This window comes from Hippocampus bargibanti, linkage group LG08, assembly GCF_051943395.1.
Source record: "Hippocampus bargibanti isolate YZ-2025 linkage group LG08, ASM5194339v1, whole genome shotgun sequence".
Classification (NCBI taxonomy): domain Eukaryota; kingdom Metazoa; phylum Chordata; class Actinopteri; order Syngnathiformes; family Syngnathidae; genus Hippocampus; species Hippocampus bargibanti.
The window spans coordinates 62155-85000 of record NC_142741.1 but is presented as its reverse complement, the minus strand read 5'-3'; the positions used below and the strand labels follow the sequence as shown (position 1 = coordinate 85000).

The 22846-nt window shown below is 46.3% G+C and overlaps 3 protein-coding genes across 4 annotated transcripts in view; all 3 read left to right on the top strand.

Moving 5' to 3' along the window:
• Window positions 1-5750, top strand: part of LOC148894158 (potassium/sodium hyperpolarization-activated cyclic nucleotide-gated channel 2-like) — an 11581-nt gene extending 5831 nt beyond the window's left edge. For both annotated transcript variants that reach the window (XM_089003042.1, XM_089003041.1), the window contains exons 4-12: window positions 37-223; window positions 1067-1171; window positions 1240-1377; window positions 1795-1956; window positions 2033-2126; window positions 2484-2611; window positions 2878-3024; window positions 3124-3361; window positions 4921-5750. In XM_089003042.1, the coding sequence (XP_088859168.1) occupies window positions 37-223; window positions 1067-1171; window positions 1240-1377; window positions 1795-1956; window positions 2033-2126; window positions 2484-2611; window positions 2878-3024; window positions 3124-3361; window positions 4921-5093 (1372 nt within the window). In that variant the 3' untranslated portion in view covers window positions 5094-5750. The remainder of the gene's footprint in view (window positions 1-36; window positions 224-1066; window positions 1172-1239; window positions 1378-1794; window positions 1957-2032; window positions 2127-2483; window positions 2612-2877; window positions 3025-3123; window positions 3362-4920) is intronic.
• Window positions 5751-6054: 304 nt separating this feature from the next.
• On the top strand, window positions 6055-11773 carry ska3 (spindle and kinetochore associated complex subunit 3). Its single transcript, XM_089003210.1, has 10 exons — window positions 6055-6293; window positions 6392-6453; window positions 7096-7267; window positions 7828-8167; window positions 8249-8310; window positions 9361-9554; window positions 9642-9902; window positions 9974-10023; window positions 10869-10990; window positions 11613-11773. Exons 1-10 carry the CDS (start codon window positions 6179-6181, stop codon window positions 11771-11773), a joined length of 1539 nt encoding a protein of 512 aa, XP_088859336.1. The 5' UTR covers window positions 6055-6178.
• A 5203-nt stretch (window positions 11774-16976) lies between these two features.
• Window positions 16977-22296, top strand: LOC148894156 (uncharacterized). Its single transcript, XM_089002958.1, has 2 exons — window positions 16977-17267; window positions 18084-22296. The coding sequence occupies exons 1-2, from the start codon at window positions 17090-17092 to the stop codon at window positions 19250-19252; spliced, it is 1347 nt and encodes a 448-aa protein (XP_088859084.1). The 5' UTR covers window positions 16977-17089; the 3' UTR covers window positions 19253-22296.
• The last annotated feature ends 550 nt before the right edge of the window (window positions 22297-22846 follow it).

Genomic DNA, 22846 nt, shown 5'->3' with positions numbered 1-22846 from the left:
CGACTTCCACGTTTGATGCCCTATCCCCTCCCACAGGAGCTATTACATCATGGGCATGATGGCCATCACCTTCCTGAACTTAATCGGCATCCCCATGGAAATGGCCTTCCTGGACGGCAGCAGCGGGCTGGCTTGGGAAGGCTTGAACGTCTTCTCCGACACGCTCTTCCTCATAGATGTGGCGCTCAACTTCCGGATGGGGATCATCAGCGAGAACGGAGAGGTGAGCCATCAGTACTGAGCACCAAAGGAGAGCCCCATATGTCCCGTGGCAACTTTTTCACTCGGGAATTGAACATATGACGTCGAGCGTCATTCCCCAATTTGTTAGCGTTTTGTGTTTTCATGCTAATTCCGCATCCCTCACGCTCGGTAAATCCTCTCCGCTGGTGGACGTGCTGACATTCTGCTTCGGTTTGCTCGTTTTACGCACAGTTGCCGGCGGAAAAGGAAAACAACATCTGTCTGAGGTGGATTTCCTGCCGTGGTTTCAGCAAAGTTCCTAAAATTGTAACATGTCAGTGCAAAGCTGCAGGCTTGTCCAAATTGCAAAATGGCATTTTTTTTGCAAACCGACCATTTGACCCTACATATAAAATGTGTGCTTGTGTGATCAAATAATAGATATTAGCTTAGATTGGACATGTTATAAATTTATCAAGCTGATTATAAACAGCATGTGAGTCCAAAAAAATGGTGTTTGGTGCGTATGTCAGCCTGTACGCACGATGACACGGAGTGCAGATGGGTCTCCGGTGATTGGCCGGCTGGATGTCACAAAAGGTGAACGGATGAAAAGCAGCTTAGCGAGGCTGCCGTCAGCGTGCACGAATCGGCTTGGTTAATCAGGTGACAGATGAGAAGGCCCCCCCGGACAATCACCGGGATTACAGATGCTCCACATCAGTGAGTTCCAACTGGTCTGGTTGGGATTGCAAATGTGGGCGGTGCACATTTGGTCAAATTTACAGAGGTTCTCCAGTTTGGAAGATTTTAACCCTGTAAACCGAAATCAACTTTGAAAGCCTATCCTTCTCTGTCCGGCCTTTGTTCCTCCTCCCCCTAGGAAGCAATTTTAGACATCAAGCAAATCCGAGTATGCTACCTGAGGACCTGGTTCATCCCTGACGTCATCGCCGCCTTCCCCATTGGATACATTCTGCTATTTGCGGTAAATCAGCAGAAGCATCATGATGAAAATCCAAACATCAGATGCTCATTGTGTGTCTTTATATTTAGGACTTACATTATCGCAGCGATGACAACCCCTCCAAGACCACCAGGATGATGAGGATCCTCATGTTTGTACGCATCCTTAGTCTCATACGGCTAGCACGGGTGTCCAGGTTGGTTCGCTTCTTCAACGAGGTAGAGAAAGTAAGTGGACTCTGCGATTCTTCACCCAAAAGATGTCCAAGAACAAAGTTCAGAAGTTCTTGGTGCTGGATGACAGCTAGACCCTCTAAATTTAGATCCTCAAAGGTTCCTGACCTCTCAAAAGTGCCGTGTCTTAATTACTCTGGATGAATTATTTAGTAACTATCGAACTAAATGTAGACTGTGGTTTCTGTGGCCCAACCACCTCGCGGTGGTCCTCTAAAAGTTCCAGAAATGTTTCATCCTGGGTACTTGCCGTTCCTGGAATTCTAGATTTCCACTGCAGACCATGCCTGAAAGGATCCCCAGACATTTCAAAAACACTCCGTCCTCACAAAGGTTTTATTTCAGGGTTGTTAAAATGCAAATGTTGTACGTTTAGAACTGAAACGTTCCTGTTCCTGACCTGCTCCTTAGGTATCCAATGCAAACTTAGAAGTGGTGCGCCTGTTCTTCCGCATCCTGTCCTTGTTCATGATGATCTTCTTGTTGTGCCACTGGAATGGTTGCATCCAGTACTTTGTGCCCATGTTGGAAGAGTTCCCCACAGACTGTTGGGTCCGCAAGGAGAACTTGATGGTATGATCCATGTTAGGCTCTTACAGTATGTCAGACATGTTTGTCATACATCCAGATGTCAATCTGTTTGTTCCAGAATGCCACGGTCATCGTAAAGTACTCCTGGGGAGTCTTCCGAGCCCTCTCGCAGATGATCGCGCTGTCTTATGGATCCATGGATGCTCCAACCAGTGCGTACATATATTACTTACAACCCTCACGTAAAAAAAAAAAAAAAAACGTTTTCCATGGTCTACACATTTACTCATCCTCCAAAGGATCCGAACTTTTGTAGTTTTTTTTTATTGTAGTTCGTGGAACTTCTAGTTCAGTGGGACTTAATCTTGTTGGAGGAACCGAAACCCACCCGTTTCATGTGCTAATTCATCGAACCCTTCTTTCAATGACGGCCCACTAACTGCAGACTAGACTGAGGGGTGGATTCACCGAACCCCTAGGGTTCGGTCGAACCCAGTTTAAGAACCACTGTTCTAGTTTGTAGTTATGTAACCTGTGGTTGTATCTGTAATACAGTGGTGTGGTTGTAGATTATGTGGAGATGTGGATCGTCATGGTGAGCATGGTTTCCGGGTGTTTGATGTACACGGTGCTCGTGGCCAACGCCACTGCTATGATCGCCAACATTGACCCCGCTGCCAAGGAGTACAAAAGCAAGGTACACAATGCGATTTGTTTTCAGTGATATCCAATCCGGTTGAGATAAAGAGGAGAGAAACACGATATGTATAGAGACACAGACCGGTACAATGAGAGAAACAGCTACAGGTAAAGAAACATGTACTGGAACAAGCACAGAAACAGTTAGAGCTAAAGAAAATTCTTCAGATTCAGCCATGCTGAAAGAAACAGAAACAAGTTGAGGTAGCAGTGCTTGTAGACCGGTGACTGTTATCCCAAGTGAAAGTGGATCCGGCTTCCCAGATGAGCCGCTTGGAGCACTACATGGCCTTCATGAAACTCCCACCAGAGCTGCAGTTGCGCATCACCAACTACTACCAGGCACGCTACGGAGGGAAATGGTTCGACGAGAAGGAGGTCATGCACACCGTGTCGTCGGCCTTAAGGGAGGTATCAACGATAAGCCATCTCTTCTCTTTACCCGCCAACCTACACGTGCCGTAGCTCCTCTGAACTGATCAACTTCCCCTGGGACTTTTTTTATTCTAGCAAATCTTGACAGTGATGTGCAGTCGCTTGCTCAGGAACATGCCGTTGTTGCGGAACAAAGACGAAAATGTCATCACTAGCATGGTGCAGAGGCTGGATTACGAGGTGTACCAGGAGGGCGACGTCATCATCCGGGAGAACGCGCCGGGAGACCGCATGTTTTTCATCGATCACGGCCAGGTGCGAGAAGAGAACAGCGACTTCCACCGGGAGCTCTGCGACGGAGACTTCTTTGGAGGTACACTTGGATCACTCTGAGTTTACAGCAGGGTTTACAGAACTGTGGCATGATATACAGAGACACTAGTACAGATTCAGATGTAGGTACATGTATGGATACAGGTATAGACCCAAATACACATACCAATACAAACACAAACTAGTTAGGGTTGGGAAAGTAAATAGAATTGGATATAGGTCCAGGAACAGATAACTCTTCCAGTTATCTACATAGATACATATACAGGACACAGGCATGGGTGCGGGTCTAGGTACGAAAACATACAGAAAGAAATATCTATTGAAGGATAAGATGTGGAGACCTTCAGAAAAGGTCACCGATCCAGAAACATACAGGAAACAGTGAGGGTAAGACTTAAATATGACTACAGGTACAGGTACAGAGACACACAGAAGCGGGTAAACATACTGAGACAGATATAAAAACACTTGCAGATACATACTTGAATAAAAGCACAGACAGATACAATTGGAACCAAAACAGATCCCGAAACCCAAAGGAACATATACAAGAACAGATGTAGAAACCTAACGGTACAAGCACGGTGATAGCGCCATGTACAAAAACAGGAAATAGTACAACGGCAGACATGGATACAGAATAATGGACAGATACAGAAACAAATCAAGTGATGGTTGTAGTGTGTTTGCAAAAGCAGGTACAACTACAGTACAGCTACAGGAACAGAGTCCTGAACAGAAAAATTCACAAGTACAAAAGAGACGACGAGAGCAGATGTCGAAACACGCGGGATAGTCCAGATTGCCAAATCACCTGGACTATCCCGCGTGTGTCGTGTCGTGTGAAACATGTTCAAATCTTTGCGTCATCATCTGTCTCTTTTTCAAATTGTTTCTAGCTAAACTCCGTGATAATCCTCAAACGCAACTGTGATTTGAGAAAGTCAACAGCAGGTTCTGGTGGATTATCCTCCCCACCGCCATGTTCTTCCTGCTGCTGTTGTTGTTGCTATACATAAAGTTCTTTTAGGATCTAGATTAAAAAAACAGTAGTGCATTGTGTACATTGATTAGTTACCATGTGGCGATGCAGTGCCCTCTGCAGTTTTAGAAGGTGAAAACACCAATTAGCAATTGAGATGCATTGTATGATGTCACATCTTTACTGGAGGCATCAGACCGTCGATTGTTTTGCGATTGTTTCACAGTAGGCCGGAAATGTCACGTTTTGTGTTAAATTGCCATTTATCGTGTGATGATATGATTGTTATACTGTTTCACATGTTTATGTCATGTCAACATATCAAATCACGGTACAGTACAGACCACAACTAGCGGACTCTTTTAAACACAAAATAAACATTGCATCATCTCCAGTTAAGGGGATTTTTTTTTAATTCTCAGCTTTTTAGTCCTTCTCCCAGCTTAGCCGACTTTTCACATCGCAGGGGAAGGACATTCATTTACTTATTCAGTCATTTTTATTCCTCTCATTTGAGATTAGTTGTCAGTTCTGCTTGCCCATCAATTCTTGCTCATTAACTGTGACACTGCCTTGCACGTGTGTCTTGTTGTGTGTTTGCGTGTGTTGAACAGAGGCATGCGTGCTGACCAGAGGCAAACATCTGGCTACGGTGAAGGCGCTGACCGACTGCCAGTGTTTCAGTCTGTCCTGGGATGACTTTCAGGACGTGCTGCAGGCCTACCCGGAGTCGGGCGTGCGCAAGGATGTCGACAAAATGCTGGAACTGAATGCGGCGTTCGCGTGAGGAAGCAGCTGAACAGATTGTCACGTTCCATAAGCCACGTTCGCCACTGATCGGGACGACCTGCAGGCGGGGCCGACAGCGCCACCCGTTGGTCGCCAACCAGATCACGACACAGATATCGTCACATATGATGCTCATACAATATACAATGGGGGGCAGTGGCAATATTTTGACCTCAAGCGCCATGTTTTTAAACACGCTGTAGAGCCGAATATTATTTCCACTTAAAAATTCAAGTGTCATGGTCATGGATTGAAAAGTAGTTGCTTAACTTGAGTCATTTAAGCATACTGAATGTACATAGTAGCCCATTTGTCATTTAGTTTACACTTGGGACTGCTCATAGATGCGATTCAAAAAAAGTCATATATACGTAAAATAATTAATTTGCAATAATAACTTTTACGACTATTTTTATTTGATCACTTATTCCCAATATTATGATATTGAAATAGGAATTCTCAGATTATTTCATGTTGCATAAGTAGCTGTGTTCATTTAAGAAAATAAAAGTTAGAATGCAAAATACGATGATATCATGATTTACGAGTGCAGCAATGTTATTTTTTAGAGTTGCAATAGTCAAATGATTGCACTCTGCTTATCCCTGTTTCAGATGCAGGCTATAACATTCATTTTAATCAATAAAGACCATCAAACACACTCTGTGCCCTCCGGAATGTTGCCAACTCTTTGGAAAACCTGCACAGATGGCAAAAAAATATTTTGGGGAAAGTAAATAAATGAAGAAAAATGAAAGTGCAAACACAGGCTGTCCGCGGACACGCGCACACGCTCTATAATGATACAGTACAGTATGTTGATACTGACGGCCAATAGGGGCGCAACCGGACCGCCGCCCTCATAAATCCACCAACGAAGAAGAAGCAAGACTTCTGCGTGCGGCCAAAGGGGCGCAACCCAACCGCCGCTCAAAGACTTCAACCAGCGAAGAAGAAGCAAAACTTCCGTCTTGGAGACAGCGGCGCCAAAAACGAATCGTTGCTTTCTCTCTCGCCAGAATTCCACTCGTGGCGTTATTTGTTTGTTTGTCACGCATTTATGTGAACGTTTGCGCTTGCAAAATGGATCTCAAGTCGGAGTTTTTCGCCAAGTTGAAGCAGTTATGTCGGACGCTGGAAAGGGAGACGGCCCTGCTCCAGCAAACCTTCAACTATCGCCACGACGATGCAGACTGGGGTCGGTTGGAAAACGTACTTTCGACACAGATAAGCCAACCGCAAGGATGGCACACGAGGCCTTGCTTTTCTTTTCTTTTCTTTTTTTTTGTCCCGTAGAAACAACAGGACAAACCATGCGAGCCGATCACGGTTTCAACTCCGATATTATGGGCCACAAAGTAAGAAGCAAAACTATCTAAATGGCGTACAAAAAAACCAACTATTTTTGATCAAACGTTTTCACGTACCTAAAATATATTTACGGATATTTCCTAAAGAATGTATACATTTTCTGAAGTTAAAAAAAACAAACAAACTGAAAAGCTCTTCGCTGTCAGTTACTCGAACCTATTTTAGCCAATTAGAAGCCAGAAGACAATCACTTCCGGAATGGGCCACCCGCGGAAGTAAATACCGGAGATGTTTTCTAAATTAGACTTTGATTTAGTCGAAAATATGTCAGGGATTCCAGACGTCCGCTTTTTAGCAGAATTCCGTTATTTTTGTTTTCGCCGAAGCGATATTTTCTATTTTCATATAAAAGTTATTTTATTTCCGCATACAACCGCAAAAAACATTAGTTTGAAGTCTGCTTTTGAGATGGGATCTGAAGGTGGGAAGAGAATCCGGTTGAATTCTGGACCAGTTGAAGTTTGTCGAGAAGTTTTGGTCTATGTCGGTTGCTTCCGTTGACAATCGGAATCGCTCGGGAGTAAAATACCGTGCGATAAAACCAGAAACCAAATATGGCAGCTCCCTTACCGCACTTTTCGCCAGTAAACTTGGCTGAAAGAATTGCAAAGTGTCTTTTTGGCTTGCAGGGTCAGCCGCGAGACGAGCCGAGTAAGCAGGAAGCGCCCAGAACAGACATGGACGCCTTCATCCGGGCCTGTCGGGCCATGCAGAGCAAGGTCACCCGCCATGTCAATGCGCTCACGGGACACTTTGAAGATGACCGACAGCGAGCTTCTACACACGCATATCCCACTCATGGTAATAGTGACAACACATACCAAAGAAAACATTGTTTTGTCACATCTTGACATTTTCAACTTTTGTCCAAGTGTCAAAATAAGTCAAACGATTCAGAAAGTTGAAAGCATTTGGATTGGATTGGATTTGCCTTCATTAGTCTCGCGTTTGAAATTGAAACAAACGCTTGATGTGATAAGATTTCATTTCTAAGTGCCTTTCAAAACTCTCAAGGTCACTTTACAGTCACCGGATCATTTTTTTTTTCTGTGGGTGAGCAGCGGCAGCCACACGCGCCAGCGTTCACTCAACCCGGAAGTAACTCAAATAGAAAAAAAAGCCAGCTAATAGATAGCTAACATAGTAGATAGCTAGCCAGCCAGCTAGGCCGCTAATAGCTAGCTAATATGAAACATGTTGCTAAGGGATGTGGCCTTGAAAGAAAATATCAGCTTTGTGTCTCTTTTTTGTCCCCAGATAATGTGAGATAAAGAGTGCTTGGGCTTTGACAAATATTCCTTTCAGTTTATTCGTATCGCGTTTTAACTCCATTTAAAGCAAAGTGACTTGAACTCTTGTAGCCGAAGATCCAACAGTGGAGGAAGACTCATCTGACAATGAAGGCCAAGAGGAGAACGACGACGAAGAAGAAGAAGAAGCGGCAGAGGATTTCAGCAAGCCGCCGACGCCGCCGACAGACGTCCCCGTGCGCACCCCCAGGTTGTCGGATTTTGGCCTGTCCAAAGTCTATTTCCAGCAGAAGTTTTCCGGGTGCGGCCGGCATCCCGCCATGCCCGACTTCAGCCCGGGCTTGCCCACTCCCAGCGTGGACGGCCGCCAGGAGGAGCTGCGCACGCCGCAAATGGCAGACTTGGGCCTGTCCCGGGACGACTTCACCTCGAAGAAGACGGCTGACAAAAGGCAGGCAGAAAAAGAAGCCGCCGCCGCCGCCTGTCATTATTTGGAAAGCAATCCAATCCAATCCAATCTTTCCTTGTGTAGGCAAGCACGGGACCTCCGAGCTCACACACTGTCCGCTTTCACTCAAAGTCTGCGAGGAGAAGGTAAGACAATGCCAACAATCTTATTCATCTTAGATATGGAGTGAACGCAAAACAAGTTTCATCAATTTCATTGAGAAAAATGCTTGTCTCATTTTTAAGTGGAAAATGTTGGTGTCGAGAAGAAAAAACTACACCCAAAAAGTCGTGTATTTTGAAAAAAAGCCTGATTTTGCAAAGAGAATTTTTCAAGAGCGTTTGTTGAAGGCGCACCCAAAGAAGACCCTTTGCCTTATTTGTCAAGTCATGCGGGTGTGCCTTAGATTTGGAAAAGTTTTTTCATTCATTGAAGGTGTGCCTTCGATATGGAAAAAGTTGCACTGGGGGTGTGTGTGCCTTGTACACCGGAAAATACGCTCTTTTTCAGATTACAAATCACATGGGAAGTTTGCTTTAACAATCCAATTTATTCATCGTTATTCACAGCACCGCTTCACTCATTCCCTGCCAGATTTTAGACTTTCTTTTTTCCTCAGGAAAAAAAAGGGAATTCCTAAGTTAGATGGGTCTGGAGTTATCTGAGCTTGAAATGGGGGCAGATGTACAAAATACAATGCGCAAAATACGTACATATTGGTTTATATTGCGCTTGAACAACAGCCGAAGCTCTAACAAAGTGCTAACATGGACAAAGGGCAAATGCTGCCTCCTTGTGGAAGGGATAAAACACTGCCAGAGGTCTGACCAGTGCTTTATCGGCAACCCCCGCAAGGAAAAAAACAAAACCAGAACAAATTCGGAAAAAGCGCTCCATGTCAAAATTTCAATTCCTGAATCAATTCGGTCATTCTTCCCCCCTCGCCGAGTACTTGCCAATTTTTAGTAAAACACTCCATTTTGGGCAACATTGAAAATTTTGAGCACATTTTCCTATCTTGGGCCACATTTCTAATTTTGGGCCACATTTCCAATGTTGGGCAAAAATTGGAGTGTTTGGACCAAATTTCCCATTTTTGGCAAATGTGCTTGGGAGGACTAAATTAGTGAATGTCAGCGAATGAGCTGACAACCAACCATCTGTCGAAATCAGAATTTGTGTCTTGTGATTGGTAGAAAGTGTCAGGTCTCCCGAAGCGCCGGTCTTCTGCACGCCGGGGTTGAAGATCAAAAAGTCCAAAGGAGTTTTTAGTTCCCGGCCGTCGCGTTTGGCCGAGGGCGACGACGACGACGCCGTCCAGCCGCCCGTCACCCCCGAAGTGCCGGCCTTCCAAAATCCCTCGTTGAAACGTTTGCTCAGCAGCAAAAAGGTACCATGGAGCCCATTTAGGATCTCCACACAAATGCTGCTGACATGACATGACATGACATGGATGGATGGATGGGTTGTTTTTCAGTGTGAGCCCGCCGTCGCCCTGGCGTTTCTGGAGACGCCCCGCGACGTTTCCGTCCTGGGCCGCCGCGCGTGGGAGTACGAGGTGCCGGAATGGCGCCTCCCGCCAAGTCCAGTCGGGAGCCAAAATGCTGCCGGTGGTTGCGATCCTCTCGACGTGGACTCGGATTTCCACCTTCGCCCGCCTGGAGCCGGCGGGGACGTCTACCAGATGGGCACGCCCGAAATGCCGGATCTCAGCTCCGTCACGCGGGACATTTGCAAAGTACGCCGTCGGCTTCACCTTTCTTTTCAAGTCTCGTCTTGATCAAGTGTGGCTTTTTCTTCTTTTTGTAGCTGGTGTCGCAGTCTCCGAAGCCGGCGAAAAAAGCCAAACGCAAACGCAGGTAAAGTCCAAAAGAACGGGCCCGATCGTTCCAAGCGTGGCCTTTTTCTCATCTTGTTTATTTTTGGGATCAAACGCTTTCATTTCTACGCTCATGCCTATTGATGGCGGTACCTCGTTTTATGAGCGCTTTAGCCCACTAACTTTTCGCCTTAGCAACAGTCAATTGGATTGGATTGGATTGGATATGCCTTTATTCGTCTCACAGTGAATTCAGCAGAATAGAATCTTGGCAGACCAACTAGTTTTCGGCGGAGCAAGCGAACCACACGACGCCGCCGTGGCCGGCCGACTACTTTTCCACACCCATTTTCTTTGAGTGCAGACGTGGTTTGTTCTCGAGTGGAGTACATTTTCTATTATGGCAGCGAAAAAGATCCCACCTCAAGCTAGCGTTAAGCCGAAGAGGACACAAAAGTAAATGACGGTCGACACCAACGAGGTGTGCTTCCAAGTGCCAGTATGCTAAGTCCACCATCGCTACGCTTATTTAGTGGAAAATGATGTTTAATGGGGACCTGGGAACGGATTAGTCTCATTTTTAATGGTTTTTATGGGAAATAGAAGTTTGGCAGACAAACTTTTCGCCTTTCTGGGAACCAATGAAGTCGGTGTGCTGAGGTATGACGGTATTTCTTTGCGCGGCTTACTTTGGCCATTGGGACTACTTTGAGTTGGATGTTTGTTGCAAGAATCTGTCATTCTGTCATTTTAATTTGATTTGTGATTGACATCTGAAAGAGCTTGTTCATTTTTCATGCTGTGAGTGACGGCCAATCTTCCCGTTTTATTCTTGTGTGACTTTGGATTGTCAATTTAGTTTTTGAATGCGCATTGTTTTGACAGCTGTCTGAATGGCATCTCCAAGCAGGAGTTTCACAGCTTGCCGGCGTTTCTGAAGCAGATTACGCTCAACAACCTCAACCGGGCAGTGCACAATATCAACCAGTACTTGCTCAAGTGTCCAGGTCGGTACACACACAAAGTTGACTGCATTTTTGACTTTTACAAAATCGACTTTAATTGCTCCTCAGCACGCTTGCCAAAAATTGGACTTTTTGCCCAAAAATTGGAAATGTTGCCAACAATTGGAAATGTTGCATTTTGCCAGAAATGCAATGTTTTACTAAAAAATGGCAAGTGCTTGGGGGAAAAATTGTAATGATGGCCCTTACTAACTCATTCACTGGCATTTCCCCAATTGATTTGGGAATTTGAAATTTGACGTGGAGCAGCATTCCCAAATTTGGTTGTTCTTGCGGTGGATGCCGATAAAGTGCTGGTCAGACTTTTGGCAATGATTTTTCCCTTACACGAGCGGGCAGCATTTGCCTTTTGTACAGCCGCCCCATTTCAAGATCATATAACTCCAGACCCATATCATTTAGGAATGATTTTTTTTTTTTCCGATAAAAGAAGAGAGTCTCAGGTTTCTTGTGCTGAATTGAATGTTGATGTAGTCCTAAAAGTCAAGATTCCGTGTGTCCTGCAATTGGAGTGAAAATGACAAAACCCCCGGCAAGTGGAGCGGAGACATTTTTGCACATGGTACGGCAGTGAATGAGTTAAACTTGCCACTCGATCGTCCAGGGGAAGGCACGCGGGCGTTTGGAATGGAGGAGCTGAAGAAGATAACGGACGTGGGCATCAAGGCGCCGGTCTACTTGCTGTGCCTGAGCAAGCTGAGGCGGCTGGAGCACGTGGAAGGAGTGCGTAACGACGCCATCTACACGCTCAATTTATGCGGCTGAGTGTTGAGTGACCCCGCAAGCAAGATAAGCCTCGCGGGCACTCTGTACATTCCTTCTCCCCGTTGCCACTTGAGCTTCCGATTTGAAAATGATGATGATGATGATGATGATTGCTTCTTGAGATTTTATTGGGAATTCAAAACAAGGCCAATGTGTCAGAGTTACACGCACGCATTGTCAAATTTGGCCATGGATCAAAAATGATAGATAGTCTGCTTTTCCAGATTTGATTGTGGCCATTTCTGGAAGTTCTCTTCAACGTCCATGAAACGGAGGCTCAATTTAACTCCCTTACAAAATCCAATCATGCATCATTTTGCTCCTTTGATAGAAATGATTGCCTTGCCTTATAGCAAAAGCCATCAGCCAAAACGAAGCTTCAACATTTCCACAGTCAACTGCAAATATGTCAACATTTTTCTTTCCTTTAATGTAGATCTCTGGTCAAATGACCTTTGGAACTTGACCCCTATTCCCGAGTAGTTGATCTCAAGAGGATGAATCATCAATTAAAAAAAAAAAAAGCATCAGGAGCAATTCATCATTTTGTATGCACATCTCAACCGCAGTTAATGTCTATCCAAGAAGCGTCATGAAGCTTTGGTTTCATACAAAGATGGCGGAAATGTTTTGGAATAATTCTACGAGTATGTGAGACAAACATTGTGAGCACCGTTTCCTCCAAAATGGAGGTGAACCGCCGAACATCATCTGGCCCGTCCCGTCCCGTCAGCCCCGGATGGCTTTTCAAATCCGCCGCTATGAGCTGACGCCAACCTGAAGGGTCTGGCAAGCAGCGTCCTATCCCGTGAATCCCGAGATGGAAGGCTGCGTCTGGGACTTTTCCCCATCTTGCTTTGGGTTCTCTGTCTCACTCGCTTCTTGGCTCCAGGCAAAATTTGCTTTTTCGTTTTTCGGGTCCGTGTTGGTGTCTTTGTAGCTCTCGAGATGACTAATCAAAGCATCCAGGAGAGTGTTGGAGAATTTCTTCATGGCGGCGTTGAAGTACTCCTCCAGGAAAAGCGGGCCCTTTTTCTGCTGCGTTTCATCTCCCGAATCTTTGTGCATCACAAGCTCCTCTAAAGAACTCAAAGACGAGACGATGCTGGAGTGCTCTTCAGATGATGGACTCCGTAATTTGAAGGGTGGGCCAGCTTCTGTCACGTGAGCGTCCCCCATGGGTTCCTGACAGATTTGATCCAGTGTCATGGTAGCCCGGGGTTCGTCCTCGGAGTTTTCCAAAATGGTTCTTCCAGGTTCTTCAACAAATTGCTCGATGCTCCTTTCTCGAGCTGATATGCATGTAAGTTCAACGTCAACATTGTCGTTGTCAAGGAAGTCATCCCTACAAGGAGAAATCTGTGCGGGTGTCACGACTGCTTCCCGTTCCTGTTGCGGTTCTGGTGATGGCGGGCTCAAGGACTTGGCAACAATGGAGTCATCGTATTTTGGAACTTCTAGGTCGAAGGCGTCACAAGAAGCCATTACGGGTGGCGTGACTTCATCTCTGTGGTTCGTTGTCGGCAGATAACTCAAAGACTGCAATACGGTTTCCATCTCTTGTTCAATATCTTCCGCCTGATCCATCTCTTGGCCAGTAAATAGGACCGCTGTTGAATCTTCAAGATACTCCTCATAAGGCAATGGACTTGTGGCTCTGGATACCTGGTCTTCTTTTGTTTCTACCTCATCTTCAACAAGGTCCAAGACCTGGCCAGCGTAAATCAGGGTTGTAATTTCACCGCTGACCTGCTCTTCCATTTGCGGTGGGCTCAATGGCTTTGATTCTTCGTCCACTTGAGGTAGATCATTTTCATCTCGCTCGAGATCTGAATCCCCACATGTGGGGCTCAAAACTGCCATCACATCAGCATCTTCCCTTTCCGGGAGTGATGGGCTGATGGATTGGTATGCCAGTTCCTCGTCGGCTTCTTCCTCATCCTGAAGGTAGAAGGCCTCGCAAGCATCTGCGGCCTCATCCTCGTTCAGCTCACCTGGGAACATCGGGCTCGTTGCTTTGGTTGCCATTCCTTTCTCTGCTACTGCAGTGACAACCTGGTAATCGTCATCCAGACATGGTTTGATGGGGGAGTATCTCTGAAGGCACGTGTCCTGCTCTGAGGGTTCTTCTGTGCACTCCTTGTACAGAGCAAACCCCAACTCTGGTTCCTGAATGGCGTCCATGTGCAATCTGAAACCAGACTCGAGTTCTGGGCTCGAATCTTTGCGCACATCTAAGTTGGATTCAAGTTCTGGACTTGAGTACTTGCACAAATCAGAGTCAGGCTCAAGTTCTGGGCTTAAATCTTTGGATAACAAACACAACTCCTGGCAAGGCGAGGACCCCAATTCAGTTCCCGGGTCTTCAGGCACCTCCGCCTGTTGTGAAGGATTCAAGGATTTTGACACCATGTCTCCCTCTTGTTCATTTACTACCACAGAAAGCTCCAGATTTCCACCGGGGGGCGTCGGGGTAGGTGACAGGGCGCCCTCTGGGTCACTCCACACCGGGGTGTCCGCAGACACTTTGACACTGGACTCAATCTGCTGTGGCTTTCGGGTGGGATCGATGCACAAAACAATGTTCCCGTCTTTTACAGTGGGATCGGTGTAACGGTCCACGTGGCGGACTAATCCCTGGTAGATGGTGATGGAGGCCATTTTTATCGCATGTTGGATATCTGGATTCAGGTGGATGGAGTTGGGGGAGATCGGTGGAGAGCCACTCTCATCTTCATCCGAGGGTTTTCGGGTGGAGGCCCTGCGGGAATCGGCGAGGGCGGATATTCTTTCACTGTGCCCCACCGATGATAATCTGGAGTAGTTGGACTCCAGCCTCTCCAGTACAATCCCGCCATCGTCCTCTTGGCAATATTCTTGACTGGCCGAGCTCCAATTGGCCCTGATGGCAGCGCCGATGTCATCGTCCGAACATATGGTGCTGGGACTGCCTCCGTCGGAGCAGCTCCCGTTCCTCGTGGGTCCAGACAGCAGGTCCTGTTGCTGTTGTAAGACCTCCTTAGCAAGAGGAGACTTCTCCACGCTCTCCAAAGTGCTGGATTCCCTCCCGTCACTTAAATTCAGCCCATCCAGGAGCCCTGAGAGGAGCATGTTTGTAAAGTCTGTGGCGTCCGAAAAAAATGGGTTGGAGTTGGAATCCATCACCCAATCTCTCAAGATCTTATCTCAGGTTTCTTGTACTCGTAGAGTAAACAAAATAAAATAAAACTCCCAACACGCAAGTCAAATTTCCGTCTGCTGACAATGCCCCAACCTTGACTTTTTGTTTCTCAAACATCCAGCCCCCGTGGCAACTCAAATGTAGACCTTTATGACTCCAAACATCTATCCTTGGATGATGCCACCTCAACCTCTATGTTTTGCCTCATATAGCCTTAGAAAGGCCGCAATTCAGACGCCATGACTCCGAAAACAGGTTCACGTCATGTGACCAAAGCTTTTATGACTTGAAACATCAGCTGTGGATCCACAACATCATGCTGACATCACTCCCGTCATCACGTGACCAGGAATGTGGTCATCTGAAAATGAAGAACTACACAGAACTAAAGTCTTGGCATTTGATTAGTTCTTGTTTGATTTGCATTCATACCTTGAAGACACGGCCTTCGGCGACCACCCCCTTCTCCAAAATAGATGATATAGCTGAACTTTAGATTCTTTGGGATCTTGGAATTCTCTGGAATTGTCAACTTGAGACGTTACCTAGTTGTAAAGACCGACTGCTGTTATCTCCGCCCTGTTCACAGCCATCTTAATCATGCTAACATTGTGCATCAGTGGTGTTGCTCTATGAAAAGTAGTCATACGTGTACATTGGGTCCGTCTTATGGGTCGTGACTGAAAGAACGGTTACAAGCGGCCGAAATGAGCTTACTCCGTAGGGTGTCCGGGCTCTCCCTAAGACTGAAAAGCTCGGTCTTCCGGACGGCAACCCGCGGCTCCGAAGCCGCATGTGGCTCTTTCACCCCCCTGCTGCGGCTATTAAGTAGTTAATTCAATGTATATTATTTTAGTTCATTTGTTTTTAAAATGTAATTCTAAATTTGAAGATTATGGTGATTATAAATAATACAAAATAAAACGTATTATTCATTTTTTTTGTCGCTCATAATATACGTCACAACCATCGACAGTGGACGTATATCTGGTCACAACCGCCAAATTGCGCACGATTTCTTGAATTTTTCGACCCCCAGGTCGGCCAACTATTGATGAATCTAAGAAAAGAAAACAGAACGTTTAATGAGACGTTCGCCTTAAAAACAGACATCGCTCACGCCTGACAGACGACAGCTTACAGTCCTGCGTGAAGATGTAGGTAACGTCATACAGCCCTGATGTGCAGAGGCAGGAGCAGAAATCACATTAACCAGGTGATAAATATTGTATTTGCCATTTTGCAAATATTCTTTTTTTTTCTTTCTAATAGACATTGATTATTATATTTGAAAGTAATCTTCAACCCAGCGTCGTTTTTTCGGAGTTTAAAATGTTTTTGTTGCGTGCAGAAATGTAATTTCGCTTCTCTGTAACAATTCATTGATTCATAAATGCAACACGCTATAGTTTGTTTCTGCATAAAAAACGATGATGAAAAGATGCAGTGTTGTCTTCATTTTAAATGTCAAAAGGATTTTGTGGCTCCCAGTGTTTTCTTTTCTGTGGGAAATGGGTCCAAATGGCTCTTTGAGTCGTAACGGTTGCCGAGCCCTGATCTAGCCGGATGAGGTGGCTCGGCCATCTGATTCAGTTCCCTCCTGGACGCAAGCCTCCCCGGTGTGGTGTTCCGGGCTCGAAGACCCCGGGGACGACCCGGGACACGTTGGAGAGCCTGTCACCCAGCTGGCCTGGGAACGCTTCAGGATCCGCCAGGAAGAGCTGGGGAGAAGGAAGTCTGGGCTTCCCTACTGAAGCTGCAGCCCCCGTGACCCCACCCAAGATAAGTGGCAGAAAATGATCAATGCTGTATTGATAAACGTTTTTACACCGTCAACGGATGGTTCAAATTCATGCCAAAAATGATCATTTGGAACATTTATTTGCAGAAATAGAAAAAGGTCCAAGTAGTCATCAGCGTTTTTTTTCCGAGGTCTCGGCAATTTTCATTGCCCTCGTACCTGTTCGTTTATTCCAAGTTGTGACGCCATGACGTCGCCCCGCCCCGCCCCTTCGCACTCTCACTCGACGGCCGCCATTTTGGGAGTCAAAAAACACCCACCGCAAGCAGCAGCTGCGGCTAGCGTGCCAGGCTAGGCCAGGCTAGCTCCACGCTCTTCCTCCGGTGGCCTGGCTATGGTCCACACGTGTGTAGTGGCCGGCTGTAGGAACCGCAGAACGCCCGGCACCGGGCTCTCCTTCTACCGCTTCCCGCGGGACCCCGAGAGGAAGCAACTGTGGATAGCGGCCGTCAACCGGCAAGGTTGGGCGCCCAACGACGGCAGCCGCTTGTGCAGCACTCATTTTATCTCCGGTAATGCTTACATTTCAACTCTTAACCTCGGGACCTACTAGCCGCTATCTTTTTGCTGACGCCAAATGCCAACAAAAATCTTTTTTTGCCTAAACAGTCAAATCATATAGTCATAATACATTGTATTTTAAGGGCCTATCATAAATAAAATACAATCGCAAATAGAATACAAGAAATACAATACAATTCTAAATAGGAACAAGAGAGAGCAACACGGAAAATGCCATTTTAAATGGGTGGCTTTTGAGATGGGACTTGAAGGTGGAAAGAGAAGCCATGTTACCAACGAAGTGAGTTCCAGAGTTTGGGGGCAGAGCAGCTGAAAGCTCTGTCCCCCATCGTGCTGAGACGGGCAGGGGGGCACATGAAGGTGGTGATGGGAGGAAGAGGATCTGAGGGAACGAAAGGGAATAGACATTTGAATGGAAATGGATTATTATTTGCTATCTATTAGCTATCTGGCTTGCTATTTGCTATCTATCTAGCTATCTATTCACTAACTGACTGGCTATCTAGCTCGGTATCTTTTGGCTATCAGCTAGCTAGCTTTCTATCTATTTGAGTTACTTCCGGGTTGGTTGAGTGAACGCTGGCGCGTGTGGCTGCCGCTGCTCACCCGCAGAAAAACGGATCCTGTGACTGTAAAGTGACCTTGAGAGCTTTGAAAGGCGATTAGAAACGAAATGGATTCTATTCATTGTTTCACACTCATAGCGGCCATCACAGCAATGTATTATTATTATTTGCATTACTGTTCATCAGCACCGTTTTTGATGACATCCCCGCCCCCCCCTGCATTTCTCTGTTCCGGTGCAGGTAAACAAGTGAAGAACCCTCGTTCAGCCGACTATGTTCCCTCCGTCTTCACGGCCGAGATGAAGGAACCGAGTGGTCCCGAAGTTCCCGACAAGCAGGAAGCCCGCGTGGAGGCGGCCAACGCGCTCCTTTTCTTGCAGCGCCAGGGCGGATCAGGAGTAGAAGAACCCGCCCCAATGTCGGAAGGCGTTGATGCTAACGTGTTGTCATTAACAGACCATGACGACGATGAAACGCTAGCGCCATCTTGCGTCAACTTTGACGACGTCCTTCAAGCGTTGCGGCGGGAGAACCGAGCGCTGCGCGACTCGCTGGAGAAGATGTCCCTGTCGGAGAACTCTCTGAGGAACGACGCCCAGAAGGTCCAGTTCTACACGGGGTTGCCCAACTTCTTTGTCCTGGAGACGGTCATGCTCCTCCTGGCGCCTCACATGGACGCCATTCGCAACGCCAAACTCTCCAAGTTCCAGCAGCTTTTGCTGACGCTGATGCGCCTGCGCCTGGACTTGCCGAACCAGGACCTGGCCTACCGTTTCGGCGTCACGGTGGGCGCGGTGGTCCGGACGGTCCATCACGTGGTCAGCATCATGTCTTCCACCCTGGTCCCCACCGCCGTCTTCTGGCCTTCTCGAGCCGAGCTGCGCAAGAACCTGCCGGCGGCCCTGCGCTCGTCCTGCCCGGATTGCGCCGTCATCGTGGACTGCTTCGCCGTTCCCTGCCAGGGACCGGTCGCCGCGGCAGCTGGCGACGTCTTGAACTATCTGATCGGCGTGGCCCCGCAGGGCGTGGTCACCTTCGTTTCCAGGGGCGTCCTGGGAAACTTTACCTCCCGGAACCTGGCGGAGACTTCGGGATTTCTGTCCAAGCTAGTTCCGGGCGACGTGGTTTTAGCTAGCCGCGATCTGGACATCGGCGACGCCGTGGCGGCTCGCGGCGCTCGCTTCGGTATCGCCGACTGCCTTCAGGACGACTCCGTAGGTGTGCAGGCACACGTGGAGAAGGTGGTGTCCATGGTTCGGAGGAGGTACACCATGCTCAGCGGCCCTGTGGAGAGGCCCTTCGCCGCCGCCGCCGCCGAGGGCACCCCCGACCTTTCCACTTTTGACAAGATCGTGCAAGTCGCTTGTGCCTTGAACAACTTGTGCATCTCGGCTGCGCCTCTGGAGTGACCTCGCTCCATCCTGGACATTCTCCACTCAACCCAAACTTTAATCGGCACAATCTTAACTCATTCACTGCCAGACCACGTGCAAAAATGTGTTCGCTACAGTGCCAGGGTTTTTGTCATTTTCACTCTGATTCCAGGACCCACACAATATTGAGTTTTAGGACCACAATGCACAATTAGGACGCTTCAATGCGGCGTAAAATCTCTTACTCTCTTCTTGCATCAGGAAAAAAAAAAGTTAATTCCCAAGTTATATGGGTTCGGAGTTATATGAGCTTGAAATGGGGGCAGCTGTACAAAAGACTTTATACATTGATTTATATAGCGCGTTATCAACAGCAGAAGCTGTTGATAAAGCGATTAACATGGACAAAAGGCAAATGCTGCCCCCTCGGGGAAGGGAAAACCTTGCCAGAGGTCTGACCAGTGCTTTATCAGCACCCCCGCAAGAAAAAAAAACCCAACCAGAACAAATTCAGGAATGGCGCTCACGTCACACTATTCAATTCCCAAATGAATTCGGGAATGGCAGTGAATGAGTTAAGACACTCTGTTGTCATGAACTCATTCACTGCCAATGGATTCGTAAATTGAAAATATGACGTAGAACGCCATTCCCGAATGTCTTCAGGTTTTGTTTTTACATGCCGATAAAGCGCTGGTCAGACTTCTGACCGTGTTTTTTCCCTTCCACGAAGGGGCAGCATTTGCCTTTTGTCCATGTTAGCACTTTGTTCCAGCTTCAGCTGTTGTTAAAGCGCTATCTAAATCAGTATTGTATTGTATTTTGGACAGCCGCCCCCATGTCTAGCTCAGATAACTCCAGACTCATGACTTAGGAAATAACTTTTTTTTTCTGATGAAAGAAGAGGATGTAAGTTTATGTAGTCCTAAAACTCAATATTCTGTAGGTCCTGCAATTTGAGTGGTAATGCCAAAAACCCTGGCACAAATTGTTGCATATCGTCTGGCAGTGAATGAGTTCAAGTTTTCGTCTTGAGTTTTTGGATTTCTGTGCAAGGTTCCACCTTCGCTGATGGTGACCAGGTTCAGGACATTGCCGTTGTGATCAAATTTGTTTTCCCCCGGGTGAGGATCAGGGGCAGGACCGGCTTCGAAACATCTTTGAAACCGTCTTATTGGTGTCCCCAGGGTAGTAGGTCACTTCTGGAAACTTCTATGAGGTCTCCAGACAAGCTTTTTTCCTGGGTGAAATTCTGGCTAGCTAGAATGTGGACGTCCATGTTCCCAAGGAGCTGGGTTTTCACGGTGACTAGTTCGGGTCAGACATCTTGGCGTGAGGTTCTCCTGAGTCACATCGTCCTCGGTTTGTCATCACCAATTCCCGAAAGACATTCCCAATATGTTGTCGACCACCATGGACACCAACGGGGTCCACCGTGATCGTACAAGTCGCCTGTGCCTTATACGACTTCAGTACCGACTGCACCTTTCAAGCACAGTGATACCTTGGCTTACGAACGCTTTAGCTCACGACCTTTTCGCTTTACGAATGTTACATTCGCAAGAATATAATCTTGGCATACAAAGTAGCTTTCGGGAAACACACGGAGCACCGCAATGAGTGATGTCTCGTTCGCCAACGATCCGGTTCTTGAACGAAGCTGGAAATGGCAGCTGGCTTTTTTTCCACCCTGTATTCCCCGCCCCCACTCTTCGGTTAAAGCCGCACGTGATTGGTCAAGATCCATGGGGGGGGGGGGGGGGGGGGTTACAGAAACACAGGGCTGCACATGAAATAGATAGGCAGATGACAGAGTGATAAAATGGATTGAAAACAGTGAAATCTGGACTCATTTCAAATTTATTGATAGTTCAAAGGCAGAGTGTGGACTGCAAGGTTAAAATATCCCATCAATCAGGCTCCACAAATAACCCACACAAGCCACCAGTTCAATTTGAAATGAAAAGACAAGCAAGGTAACCCGCTCTGAATGAAGTTTCTAGCGTGTCTGCTTGCATGTGTTGCTGTTGCAAGATCGCAACTTCCAAGATGTACAAGCCAGAGCTCCTTGAGACACTTTATGCAAAAAGCTGCCCATTTCATCAAGCCATCAACGACCATCACAAAGGTCAATAAAACTACTTTATTCTACTGTAGTTTCTTTCATTACAAGACCATAGCACATTTATTATACATAAAATAAATGACATTGTGTGTAGTTTTACGGCTTGTGTAGTAGAAGATGATGTTTTATGGGGAGCGGGGAATGGATTATTCTCATTTGAATGGGTTCCTATGGGAAATTAATGTTTGGAATACACACTTTTCACCTTACACTCTCTCTGTGAACCAATGAAGTTTGTAAGCCAAGGTATCACTATCACCCAATTCTTTTTATTCGAAAATGACATTTATTTTATGGTACTTGTCAAAACAGCGTTTTGACAAGTAAAATGGATTTGTTGTTGAATTTGAATGATGGGGTTAGTTCGTTTCCCTTTAAAAACAACCTTTGCTGTTCTAGTGCACATTTATGGAACTTTGCTGCTGTTTTCAGGTCAATGACGTACAAAGAATAATGAGGTTGATGAAGTCCGGTGTGCCTTCGGTGCCAGAAGCACGCTTCAAAAAATGTCAACAGATCTCATTTGATCAACTTGTAAACACCTCGAGGTCCTAAAACAAGTACAATTGTGCACGTTTGGAGACGTGCTTGTAGCGCCATCGAGCGGTAGATTTGAATAATGCCTGATACGTTTCCTTACTTTTTAATTCTTGACGACTTCTGAGTGCGTGTAAAGCAACCGATTCTCGTTTTCGAACTTACCAAATCGATCATTTATGTTCAATGAAATGAATGCCCGCACCTTACATCGACATCTATGTGCATTGTTTCGTCTTCCTTTGGGCACATTACGTACATGCCGATTTTCACATTTGGCAATAGGCGCTTTGGATTGAACATGTCGAGAGATTTGCTTGTTTATTTGGAGAATGTGTTCATATTTGTTTTTGCACTGCTCCCTTGTATGTATGCGACCCCTAAAACGTCTATGAAATAATAAACGCGGTGCAGAGTATCCACGTGGTGTTTTTAAAAAATGCTTTTTTTAGTCCACGCATAAATCATCAAAACGGGACCACCGTGAAAAATCTGTAAAATCTTTAGCGTTATTCATATTTACATAAAATATGGTAAAGTAATGTTGAGTTTACGGCAGCGGGAATGTAGTTTGTTATTGATCATTAAGAAGATATTAGATACAATATAGCCTATTATGGAATATTTGCTAATATCCCCACCATGATAAAAAAACCTTCTGTCAAAATATTTTTTAAATGCTAGCCGTGGTCTATTTTAGCATTTTTTCTCAGGACTACCAACTGCGTACTATCAAGTTGCGAAACAATAATTAATGTACCTCAGGCGATCAGGCGGTTGATTTGCAAATAGCGACATCTATTCACTATCTAGCTATCGATTGGATAGCTAGCTAGCTAGCTTTTTATTTGAGTTACTTCCGGATTGAGTGAACGATGGCGCATGTGGCTGCCGCTGCTCACCCGCAGAAAACCTTATCCTGTGACAGTAATGTGGCCTTGAGCGTTTGGAAAGGCGCGAACAAATGA

Coding starts and splice junctions, on each gene's coding strand:
- LOC148894156 (XM_089002958.1), top strand. CDS start 17,090: ATGGTCCACACGTGTGTAGTGGCCGGCTGTAGGAACCGCAGAACGCCC. Junction 17,268..18,083: donor CAGCACTCATTTTATCTCCG/GTAATGCTTACA, acceptor GTTCCGGTGCAG/GTAAACAAGTGAAGAACCCT.
- ska3 (XM_089003210.1), top strand. CDS start 6,179: ATGGATCTCAAGTCGGAGTTTTTCGCCAAGTTGAAGCAGTTATGTCGG. Junction 8,311..9,360: donor TCAAAGTCTGCGAGGAGAAG/GTAAGACAATGC, acceptor TGTGATTGGTAG/AAAGTGTCAGGTCTCCCGAA. Junction 9,903..9,973: donor TCACGCGGGACATTTGCAAA/GTACGCCGTCGG, acceptor TTCTTTTTGTAG/CTGGTGTCGCAGTCTCCGAA.